The sequence below is a fragment of the Anolis carolinensis genome, chromosome 3 (genome assembly GCF_035594765.1).
Source record: "Anolis carolinensis isolate JA03-04 chromosome 3, rAnoCar3.1.pri, whole genome shotgun sequence".
NCBI classification, from domain to species: domain Eukaryota; kingdom Metazoa; phylum Chordata; class Lepidosauria; order Squamata; family Dactyloidae; genus Anolis; species Anolis carolinensis.
In genome coordinates this window covers 48,641,931-48,654,733 of record NC_085843.1, presented here as the reverse complement: position 1 = coordinate 48,654,733, position 12,803 = coordinate 48,641,931, and the positions used below count along the sequence as shown (strand labels likewise).

The 12,803-nt window shown below is 39.2% G+C and overlaps 1 protein-coding gene across 1 annotated transcript in view; it reads left to right on the top strand.

Moving 5' to 3' along the window:
* The first annotated feature begins 1,878 nt into the window (after nucleotides 1-1,878).
* Nucleotides 1,879-12,803, top strand: part of myh15 (myosin heavy chain 15) — a 149,645-nt gene continuing 138,720 nt past the window's right edge. The window contains exons 1-2 of the mRNA XM_062974863.1: nucleotides 1,879-1,990; nucleotides 5,498-5,642. Of these exons, the coding sequence (XP_062830933.1) occupies nucleotides 5,552-5,642 (91 nt within the window). The 5' untranslated portion in view covers nucleotides 1,879-1,990; nucleotides 5,498-5,551. The remainder of the gene's footprint in view (nucleotides 1,991-5,497; nucleotides 5,643-12,803) is intronic.

Below are 12,803 nucleotides of genomic sequence, written 5' to 3'. Positions count from 1 at the left end.
CTGTGGTTTCTCTGCTGTCACGTTGTGCATCTCCGCAAACATGTTCCTGCCATTATGTACATTTTTAACTCAGCTAATGAGTGATGCATCTAAAGGAAAGAAAACGAGCTGCTCTTGTCTCCTGTTTCTGATTATCCTGTTAAAGTGAACGACTTCTCAAAGTCTATTGACAAGAGGCTTCCTGTGGATGCCCTCCTCCATCCCACCCAATGCTTTTGCTACTGGACTCCCAAGATGACCACTCCAACAGCACATTAGCAAAAGCAGATAGAATGTGTGCAAATAATAGCTCTATGCTTTGCCAGCTAAGAAGAGCTAATTGCCTCTCTGGGTAGATAACTTGGAACAGAACATGTAGCCTTCGCTTTTCTTTTTAAAGTCTTTGTAGGATTCAACTTTTGCACTACTAGACTTTTTGGAGCCTTGCTAGCAGTCTTGCTTCTAGTCAATTCAGCATAACTGACACAATTTCCATTCCAGTTGGAATGGGCATTCAGAGTGCACATCAACCCAAAGCTATTTTTAAAAAACTCAGATAGACCTCTATAATAATAAAGACTTTATAAGTTAAAATGTCCCAGTTTTCTCATTTAACTAGCAAGCAAAATATTTTATAATATATCTGTTCCATATTTCAGGGTCGCTGGTGATTTTTGCCAGCTTTCCACATTTGTGAGCTTCACTTTTGTAGATTTGAATATTTGTTCTCTCTGGGGACCTCTTCACATAACCCATGGGGGCTGTGCCATTGCCCTGGCAGTCGCCGGAGAAAGGGAAGGACATGGGGAACCTCGTGGTGCCCCGCATGCCCTCCCTCCTTCCTTCATCATATGGTGGGGACAGGACAGAGCACATTGACACCCTGTCTCCATCAAATGGGAGAAAGGGCAGCAACATGCAAAAACTGCATCATATGGGGAAAATGGGAAGAAAGTGCTCAAAAAATACTTTCCTCCCTGTGGTGGTGCTGCCTGAAAAACACTTCCCTCCCATTGGTGGAGGAGGAAGCACTTTCTGGTGCTTCCCTTCCATTTTGGGAGAAATGTGGGCAGAGCCTGCCATGCATTGCCTGGTGGTGCTCGGCAGGCCCTGGCCAAGGCCCGGCCAAAAAGCACCAAGGTATTGGAAAATAACTGTACCTAGTCTCTGGGCACATATCCTTTGGCAAATGTGAATGTCCATGAATATGTGGACATCGGGGTGAGGGCCCTACCGGATGTCACACAGTGTCATGTGATGTCCAGTGTCAGTCTCTGTCCCCCAGACAGAGTGAAACTGTCCTAAGACACTGAGATCACCCCATCTGATGAGGCTGTAGACTCTTAACTTGTATATTCAGTTCTGTGTGTCCTACTGATGTACAAATTGTTCATAAAACCTGAAAGACCCCCCCCCCCACTCTCCCCAAATAAAATCCCAACAGCCTAACTGCATGGCTAAATGTAAAACATGTGCACTTTATATGAATGTAGGTTTGTCCACACAGTCCACTGAATGATTGTATAAAGAGGGGAAGCTGAGCCATTCATTCTACTCCTTCACACTCTCCCTGATGTACTTTTTCCTCACTGTATTGTTTGCCTGAACAGAACTATCAATTTTCTCTCCTGAAATGTATCATCTATCAGCCCCTCAGAGTTATTGGTTTGCAGTTGGCAGCTTTGCTTTACGAATACTCTATGGCTGGACAAGTAGTACTGCCTTTCTTAGACTATATGTACTTGCTGTAGCTTTTATATTGCTTCATAAAAGGCTGAGAGAAGATTAAACCCAAACCAAGGAGCAAACCACTCCCCCTAGAATGCCACACAGGCTGAAAGTGTCCATTCATCTCCCTCCTTTTGCCTTTCTCAAGTCCCAGCAGACAAATATAGAAGCAGGGGAAACAATTGATGCCCTTTTGCATCCTTATCATCAGTGACCTTGGTGGAAGGTGTATAAAAGGTCACGAGCAAGTGAGAGCCCCCAACTTGGTCCTTTACTGTCCAAGGTAGGTACTAATTCCTCTTCCTTCTGAAGTATGGATTCATAGTTTGGGTGGTGTAGATTTTTTCTGGATGTTATTTCATGATGCTAAATTGTTCAGGTTTTAGTTTTGATAGCGATCAAACCAGAGCATAGCTTTGGTAGCTCTGAGATGCTGCCGGAGAAAGCAAGGATAGGAAATAGTTGCTTCTGCTGAGATCTGTACAGAGTCAAAATGCTCACTAGATAGAAGAGCCACATTTCTTTTGAAATGAGATGGAGGTCCTTGTGATGCTGAGAATGGACTGGTTTTCTATTATATGCAAGTCAGTCTTTCCTTCTTTCCAAATATCTTAGGGAGCTTTTTTGTTGTATAGCTTATATGTCCTGGTGGATCAGTTATCTACAGAAGGCTTAAGTCAGAAAAGTGCTGGAGTCCCTTAGGAAATGCACAGCCTAAGCCAATTCTTATTGATACCAAAGAAGGGAAAATACTGGCTGAGATTGTGGGGGACAACAATTCACTTTTTTCCTTCCAGTTTTGGGTGGGAAAATTATTATTTTGGGCCTTCATAAAATATAGCCCTCTTTCTCCTGGCCTTCCTCTCTCGGTGGATATATGCTTCTCCAATTATTTAAACCTCATTTTCCTCTACCTTTCAGCCTCATGCCAACATATTTGCCCAATGCCCAAAAGCTTAATTAACTATGTATGTATCTCAGGAAATAAACTTAGTTTATGAAAGCTAATGCTACCAATTTTGTTCTTTCAGTTCCTAAGGCACCACAGGATCCCTTTGCATATTGATATTCTAGGCTAAAATGGCTACATCTTTAAATTCTCTCTATATGACAGCGACAGCATCATATTGCAGGTCCATGACATTATTCCCAGAGAATCTGAGAAACTTGACTAACATTTACAGAGTTCACTGAGAGCCCTCGGTGGATGGAAAAGTTTCTACAGGAATGCTTATTATGATGATTTCAGGTTTGAATGGACCAAAGTCATTCTGGATGCATTCTTGTATGTGATTTCCTGGGAGTAAACCCAATTAAATATCGTGGGCCTTGCTTCTGAATAAAGTTGACTTGGACCGAACTGTCAAGTCTCTGGGACCTTACTGATGAGAGAAAGAAATTGCATGGTATTTTCTTATCTCTGGTAATATGGAAGTTTAGGTCAATTGCTGTAGATGCGGTTGAAAGTTAATGAGACCTCTGTCACACAAAGGTTAGGTGACCTTCCTGCCCTCTAGTTTTAACGAGACTGTCTTCTTATAATCTCATTCACCGACTGTCTGAGCTTTCAGTGAAATTAAGGAGGAATGACAAGAGCTGTTTTTAAGACTTTTATGTGCGCTGCAAAATGGAAGGTCCCCAGTTGCGCCAAAATAATATATTGCTGAAAGTGGGCAGCGCAACTGAGAAAACCAAGTGTCCATTTAAATATTTCAAATGCTAAATTAATATTTACTTGAACTGGGTGTGGAAGTAATAATAATAACACTTTATTTATTTATAAGTATATCCCAGCATCAGAATATGGATTCAGAATCTGAATCTAAAATTCTCTTTGGGTTTCTTAAATTTCCATAATTTGCAGTCATGAGAGTCAAACAAATGGCAGCTCTGTTTTTCTCATTGATCATATCAAGTTGGTTGTTATTTCAGGCAGAGGGAAGGTGATCTGTCAGGATTTCTATGCCCAACATTGTTTAAAAAATTAACTGCCATGTGATTTTAGATGTAGCTAGTCTCTGCCAGTCCATACAAATGAGCAGAACAGAACACAGTATCCCTGCAGACTGCTCTGACTATATAAATGGTTTCTTGTGTTCAGCGAGAAAAAGCGAGAGCTTTCTTTCTCTAAATTCCCCATGGGAATTTCCATCTTTCTCCCACCAATTCTGGAATATTGGAAAACTCTCTTTGATTTACTGAGAAAAGGATTGTTTTAAAAGGAAAATGGGCACTAGCCTCCTAGTCACAAATATTTTAAATTCTCAGATGAGGAACGTCACATGCTTTGCTTAATGCTTCTTTTCTAGGCACGCTTAACTAGGAACAAGCTAGTGAATGTTATGGAACTGAACCCTGAGTAAAAACATTTAGGATTGCACTGTTAATATATTGTATCCCTTAAATTTGCTAGTCTTCAAGCCTCTGAAAGGATCTATGCAATTTTGGCAGTATCCACCTTCTGCATGCAGCTTCTAGCATTTTGGTAAAGAAAATTGGTTAGTTCATCCATAGGTCAAATAATCCTAGAAAAAAATCATTATTCTACTTTCCTAATTTTGTTTTTTCTCCCTGTTTTGAAGAGTATTTCCTTTTCATTTTGATCAGAGTCTGCTGCAAAACAATTGCAATAAGCTGCAATAGGAATAGTTTTAATAGGTTTTAAAAACCTGTTGTCAAAAGCTTTCATGGCTGGAATCACTGGGTTGCTGTGAGTTTTCCAGGCTGCATGGCCATGTTTCAGAAGCATTCTTTCCTGATGTTTCACCCACATCTATGGCAGGTATCCTCAGAGTTTGTGAGGTTTGTTGGAAACTAGGCAAGTGGAATGTCAAGGGTGGGAGAAAGAACTGTTGTCTGAGGCAAGTGTGAATGTTGCAATTGACCTTATTTATTTATTTATTTGCTCTATTTTTGTCCCGCCTTTTTCTACCCCGAGGGGGACTCAAGGCGGCTTACATGGAGGCAATTCAATGCCCTAAAATGTATAATACAAATGTTAAGATTAAATTACATTAAAAACAGACATTATTCAACGTTTAAAACATTACAATTAAAATCATGTCATCCAAAGTCATAATCCAGGCCTTTCCATAGTCAATTCCATATTTTCCAGATCTGATATTCATTAAAAGCCTGATCCCATGGCCAAGTTTTTATCTTTCTTCTAAAGGCTAGTAGGGGGGCTGATTAGCATTGAACTGTCTTGCAGCTTCAAGGTGATCAATTGCAACATTCACACTTGCCTCAAACAGACTAGAGTTCTTTCTCCCACCCTGGATATTACACAGATATATAAACCCCAATTGCCTAGTTTCCAGCAGACTTCACGACCTGAGGATGCCTTCCATAGATGTGGGTGAAACATCAGGAAGGAATGCTTCTGGAACATGGCCATACAGCCCGGAAAACTCACAACAACCCAATTTTTTAACCTGTTTTCATAATTATAATATTTCATTCGATTTTAATACTTATATTTTGTAGGGTTTTTATTTGTATCATTTTTAAGATTGTGAAGGCCATTTAGTTCCCAGTCCTTTGGGGGGAAAGTGGGGTAACAAAACAACAAAAAATCTGTCCTTCCCATTCCATCCATGGGCAGCTATACTACTGACCTGGAAACATAATTCTTCTTTTGACACATTTGTCCTGAGACCCAAACTGTTTAGATTTTCCGAGATTCTCTTGCATACCATTCATGTTCAACCCTGGAAAGAGGCACTTTGTCGAACTATGTTATATCTCTCTACCTTGAGTAGTTACATATTTCATCATTTTGTTGTTTCAGGCTTGTGCGCTTCATTTCTCTTTTGGGAGTTCACACTTCAGCTGATCTGCCAAGATGATGGACATGTCGGAATTCGGGGAAGCTGCACCCTTCCTCCGAAAAAGTGATAAGGAGATTATGGTGTTGCAGACTGTGGCCTTTGATGGTAAGGCATTGCTATCTTGAATTGACTATTTAGGCTGAACAGGTTGATCTGAATTGGGAGGTCTGGGTTATATACATAGATAATATCATAGTGTCGTAATGGTGAATTTTGAAGCGGAGGTTCATATTATACCACATCCCTACTTCAATATAGGTAGTAATGTTTTGATTCATACAGCGATATGGCTGAAGTTCAGGTTGTTTGAAGGACTGTATGTTCCCATATGAGCCTGAACAAGTTCTAAGGTCTTCAATACTCTTAATAGTAGTAGTAGTAGAAGTAATAATAATAATAATAATAATAATAATAATAATAATAATAATAATAATAATAGCCTACTTTCTTCAGAAGCACATTTAGTGGGAACTCAGTAGAAGATATTTCCTGTGGTTGCTCATGGAGTTGGAATGCATCTGCACTATACAATTAGTGCAGTTTGACACCACTTTAACAGCCTTGGCTATAAAATTCTGGAAGTTATAGTTTGGTGAGGCACCAGCACTGTTTGGCACAGAAGACTTCTAAAACTACATCTCAAGTTGTTCATTACCACTGAGCCATAGCATGAAAAGTGGTGTCAAACGGCATTAATTCTATTGTGTAAATGCAGCTGTGGAGCTCTCTTCCCAGATAAGTAAGCTTCTTCTTTGTTGTTTTTCTGATGGCATGTGAAGCTTTCTATTCTAGTAAGCCTTTGGGAATTGTTAACAAGAGAAGAGTTATTTAATAGTGCTGTGCTGTTTTTAATCTTTGTTTTAAAACAATATTTTAAATAGCTTTAATTCTGTTGTTGTCTTAATACTGTTATAATCTCAACTGTATGCATTTTGATTGTCATTTTATGTCCTTTGTAAAGTCCCAGTCTGGGAAAAGGGCAAGATATAAATAAAGTGATGGATGGGTAAATTCATATCCTTCTCCCCCATGTGGGGCATTAATATATAGCATGAAATCCAATTTATTAGGATAAACTCATTAGGCTTAGGCATAGAACAGTGAGCTAACATACAGCAATGTTATGATTAGCATATTGGAGTTTTACTGGTCTGAGAATATAAAAGGAAGAGAGAGCCATGTTTTAGATATGTTGTGAGCATGTTGTAAATACAATGTTGATTTTTACTAGGGTTTTTTTGTATATGATTTGGTATTTCTGTTCTATGAATGAAATAAATTAGTTGATTGGTGTCTCTTTCCCAATAAATGCCTTAATTCAAACACACTTGCTCCAACAGTTTCTATCTCATCAGAAGAACATCTTTTGTAATGAGTCTTTGGGCACTGTCGTACCTCAGGTTAGCTTCACCTTGCTAAAGACACCAAGCCACACACAGGAAGTAGTCTTTTGTAGTTTATTTAGAAAATAGGCAAAGGGTAGTTCATAAAAGGGTAAAAGATCAGTTCCAAAAGATAGGTACAAAACCAAGGCTGTAAGCAATAAGTCCATAGGAACATAGAGCATAGAACAAGGTCCTTTTCATGGAAGCCAAAAGTCCCAGCAAACAGAATATATCCATGAGATATTACAGGAAAGCAAACTTGCTTCTAGATCAAGCAATGGAGTTGCATTGACAGAGAACTTTCTGCAAGCAGACTGTTTTAAATGCATGACATAAAGGTGTTCCTTTGCCCTTTGAACTCTCGTTTATTGGCTATGCAAAGGCTTCTCCACAACCCTCTAAATTCCAGTCTCATAGCCCGATCGAGATCCCCAGAGTCAAGGCCACTGAGCTCATTATTGGTATCAGGTGGCAAAACACTATCCTCCCGTTCCACTCCCTGCACCTGAAATTCCTCGTTAGAAACAACATCATGATTTATTCCCATGGGAACAACTCCCTGCTCTTCATTTCCCACAGCTGGAACGCTCCTATAATTCCCAGCATCGGAGTCATCCTCAAATTCATCCTGAATCCCATCATTATGCACATATAACCCAGAATCTTCATCAGAGTCATGCAAAGGCACATCAGAATCACACAAAGGTGAAGGCTCATGCAAAGGCTGAGCCACAACAGGCACAGTGTAACAGATCTTGCCTACCTTACAAGGTTGGTAAGTGGCCCACCTTGCAGGACTGGTGTGTGGTCATTTTGTAAGTAGGACTGATGGTGCAGCCATTTTGCAGGCCTTATTTGCAGAAGCTCAGCAGAGCAAGGGGGAGGAGCAGTCAGACAGCCATTACAATAGGCGCAGTCTGATTGGCTGAATGCAAGTGAGAAGTTGCTTAGCAACTGGAGATGGATGGAGCCAAAGTGACATTTGGAGCCAGGGAATTCTTTTTTCAGTTGGTTTTGGAAATCAGCCTGTTAGGGGTTGTTTTTTTTTTTTTTTGGAAGTCAATCAGTTGGGAACTGTGTTTTGAAAAGGAAACCTCTTTGAGGAAATATAGTTAGAGCCTTCAGGAAGGGAAGGGCCGAAGATTATCTTGTAAAGTCTAAATACTTGCTATTTAAATCCCAAGAAAAGTGGATTTAAAAGTAAATTGGATCCTTTCATTCTGCACAATTATAGTGCTGTAACGGCAGTCTAAGGAATACTTGGTCTGGAGCTATATTTCCATATAATCCAGTATTTGATCTGGATTATATGAGGGCCCTTCCGCACAAGATCATATTATGGGACTTGAATTAATCCAGAGAAGACTAGATTTCCCAGTTTGCTCCAGATTAATATAACATCTGGAAAGGTCTGGACCTTAAGCTAAATTCTGTATCTTTCCAGGTATGGACCCTGTGGGAATTGACTCCCAGGACTGCTTCTAGCCAACCCTGAGGGAAAGTCCAAAAATTGAGTTGGGGCAAGGACAGAAATCCGGGATGAACTGGGTTAAAAAACCCAATTCCTTCTGGATTTCTGGCCTGTCTGGAAGGGCCTTGAATCTACACTGCCATATAATCCAGTTCAAAGCAGATCAGCTGGGATCATAAATTGGATTATATGGCAATGTAGATGGGGCCTTGGATATGTGGTTTGGGAAGGCGTTAGAGTTCACTATTGAGATTTTTAAATTTTCTTCCGTAAACTGTAAATTCCAGGATTCCATAGGACGTCACCATTACAATTAAAGTGGAATCATCATGCCATATGTATTTTAATAGTGATTATCTCTTGTTTTAATTATGCTGTATCCTGCCTAGAGCCATAGAGAAGGCATGTGATAAAATAAGTATTGTTGTTGTTATATCTATTTAATGTGAGAAAGTCCAAACTGCAGCCTAGTACAAAAGTGTATTTTAATTATCCTTGTCTGGTTAGTGGAGTATTTATTTATTATTTGTATCTCTATTCTTGACTAATACCATGTTTTCAATATCTGCAAGGACCATCTGAATGGCAGAATGTGGTTAAACAGATGGTCCTTGCAGCTTCTTTTTTTTTTTTTCAATAATTTTTATTGATAGCTTTTGTTACAGGATCGTATTCTGTGAGAAACAGTTCTGTTATAGAAGAAGAGTAGGGGATAGAACTTATAGTAACTTGAGGGGGGGGTGAGGGGAGGGCATGCAGGTAAGATGGGGAGTGCAGGTACTTATGGAAGAGATAGTGAGATATTGGATTTGTGGTGACACGTTGTCTCTTGAAGATCCCTGTGGTTAATTGTTTGATGTGGAGGATCTTTGGTTATCTCAAGCGAGGGTATTCCTCTTTACTTTCGGTATTATTTTGCTGAATTATTAACTTCTTCTTCTTCTTCTTTTTTTTTTTTTTTTTTTTTTGGATTTCTTGTAGGTTATGTCCCCTTCCCCTCATGAGTCATTCTTGATCTTGTGTACTCCTCAAAGTTTGACCAATCGGTTTCTTTCATTGGCGTGCCCTGGTGCTTTCTCATCAAGGACGTCAGTTTGTCCATATTCTTTATGTCCCATATCTTTGATAACCATTGGGTAATGGATGGTATCTGGTTTGATCTCCATACCTTTGCGAAAACTATTCTGGCTCCTATGATTAAATAGTTTAATACCTTTTCCTCATTCATGTCAAGTTTCGTGTTTGTCAGTCCTAGCAGATATAATTCAGGCCTCATCTGAAGATTCTTTTTCATTATTTTTCCGCATTCTTTGTGTATTTCGTTCCAATATTCCTTTGATTTAGTACATGTCCACCACATGTGGAAGAAATTCCCCTCTTTTTCCTGGCATTTCCAGCATTTTGTTCGCGTGTTTTTCCTGTAGTGTCCTAATTTCTTTGGGGTGATGTACCATCTGTATTGCATTTTATATTGATTTTCTTTTAGATCCGCAGCGTAAGTAAATTTTATATTTTTATTCCAAATCTTTTCCCAGTCTTCATACATGATTGGCCTGCCAATGTCTCTGGCCCATTGTGTCATGCAAGTCTTGACATGTTCAGTTTCGGTGTCCCACTCCAATAGTTTTTTGTAGATTTTTGTGATTGTCTTGTTTTCGGACTCCAATATTTTTTCCCAATCTGAATCCTTCCTCATGAAGCCTGTTCGGTTATCTATATTAAATTGTTCCTTTATTTGTCTGAAGTGGAGCCATGTTACTTGCTTGAATGATACCACGATTTCTTCCTGGGATTTTAAGACATAATTGTTTCCTTGTGTTGTTAGAAGATCTCTATAAGTTGGCCAATTCGATTTTCTTGGATAACTCTTCTGGATTAAATCAAGTGGCGATAACCACATTGGTGTTTTTGGAAACATCCTTTTTTTGTATTTCTCCCAGATCCTATTTAAGGAGTCTCTTATTATATGATTTCTAAAAGATTTCTTTTCATTTTTGTCCGGTGACCCCCATAAATGTACATGCCAGCCCGATTTTAAATTGAAGCCTTCTACATTCAACATTTTCTTGTTTTTTTGGAGAAGCCAGTCCCTGATCCATGATATCACTGTTGCTTCATAATATAGGCGCAGATCTGGAAGATTCATACCGCCTCTGGTCCTGTCATCTGAGAGATTTTTGAGTTTTATTCTCGGTTTTCTTCCTTGCCATATGAATCTGGAAATGTCTTTCCGCCAATCTGAAAAGGGTTTTAGGGTCCCAATAATTGGTATATTTTGAAATAGGTACAACATCTTTGGGAGTATATAAGTCTTGATTGTCGCAATTCTCCCTAGTAGCGATAGCCCCAGATTGTTCCAATTGTTTAAATCTCTCCTGATTTCTTTCCACTTTTGTTCATAGTTATATTTCAAAAGTTGGTGATTGTTTGTTGATATGTATATTCCCAAATATTTAATCTTCGTTGTTATTTTTAGGCCTGTTCTTTCCATGAGTCTTCTTTGTCTGTCTTCGCAGATATTTTTCGTCATCGCTTGAGTCTTCTCGAGATTTAATCTGAGTCCCGACATGTTTCCATATTCCTCCAATCTTTTTATCCAATTTTTTGTGGTATTTATTGGGTCCTCAATGATGCACATCATGTCATCCGCGAATGCTCTGCACTTATATTCATGGCCTAGAATTTCTGCTCCCTTTAGACTTTTATCTTCTCTAATGGTGTTTAGTAATATTTCCAGAACCATTATGAAAAGAAGGGGTGAGAGGGGACATCCTTGCCTGGTTCCTTTTTGTATCCTTATATTCTCCGAGACTGTTCCATTTATTAAAATTTTGGCTTCTTGTGTGTCGTAGATTGTCTCTATCGCATTTTGAAGTTCTGTGCCAATTTCTAATCTTCTTAGTACAGCTTTAAGGAAGGTCCAGTCGACGCTGTCAAAAGCCTTTTCAATATCCAGTGATAGAAAAAGCACTTCTTTTTGTTTTGTCACTTCATAGTATTCAATTAAGTTAATGATGGTCCTGACATTGTCGCTTATTCTTCTGTGGGGCAAAAAGCCGGATTGTTCTTCTTTTATCCATGTTTTTAGAAATGATTTCAATCTGCTTGCTAGGATATTTGTAAATAATTTATAATCGACATTTAAGAGAGAGATGGGCCTTGCAGCTTCTTATTTGACCCTTGCAGTCTCTTTCAAGTGGTCTCTTGTTGTCCTCTGGAATCCCTATAATGAACAAGATATTCCCCTCAGCGGACTGGTTTCCTTGGATGATGGCCAGTTCACCCTCTGGCACTAAACTGATGATTTGATCTTTCCTAAACTGCAATACTTTCTCCTTTTAAAAAGAAGGTGCTAATGTTTTCCCAGACAAAAGGGGGAGAAAAATCACTGCATCCTAACTAACAAAAGACTAGTTTCCCAGGTATTATAAGATGGAAATATTATTTTCTATCTCTGTGTGAACTGGCTTTGCACAGCCTGCTAGAGAAATAGTAACTGTTGAAAGCCACATTATTACTATTATTTGCTCCAGGCCTGCTTGATCAACTAGCAAATGCCAAGTTATTGCATTACGCATCCCTTAAACTCATAAAAGATTTGTACTATAGAGTGAATGTGAAAGCTACCCAGTAAGAAAAAAATAATGCTGTGGTTTGCACCATTGTTAGATAGGGAAAGATGTATAAAAGTTGGTATAATAACAATAAGGCAGCAATATCTGTAAATGACCAGCAATATTCTATAAGTATGTGAAGTAGCTGCATTATCTAGAAATAGTACAGCAGCTCCTAAGCTTCGCATAGCTGGCTGTTCCAAACTATTTATTGTTCTTCGTAAATGGAGTTTGCTGAAGATGAATAAGCCTTTGACCTTTGAGCAATTTTTGCAGCATAAAGGACACAATATAATTAATGTCTGATATCTATCCATCTTATCTCAGCCCCATCTCCTGACATAGCAAAGGGAAGAAAACTCAAGAATTTGGTGGGGGGTTCTTTAAATACTACTAACAACCTCAATGCAACTTGATTTGGAATGTGATCCAAAGTCTTTAAGGCAGTGGTTCCCAAACTTTGATCCTCCAGGTGTTTTGGACTTCAACTTTTAGAAATCCCAGCCAGCTTACCAGATGTTTGGAATTGTGAGAGCTGAAGTCCAAAACACTTGGAGGACCAAAGGTTAGGAACCATTGCTTTAGGGACGAGGCATGATGGAAGTTGACTATAGAGTTGGACTGAAGGACCTAGAGCAGTGGTTCTCAACCTGTGGGTCCCCAGGTGTTTTGGCCTACAACTCCCAGAAATCCGAGCCAGTTTACCAGCTGTTAGGATTTCTGGGAGTTGAAGGCCAAAACATCTGAGGACCCACAGGTTGAGAACCACTGACCTAGAGATTCCTATAAAGGTGTT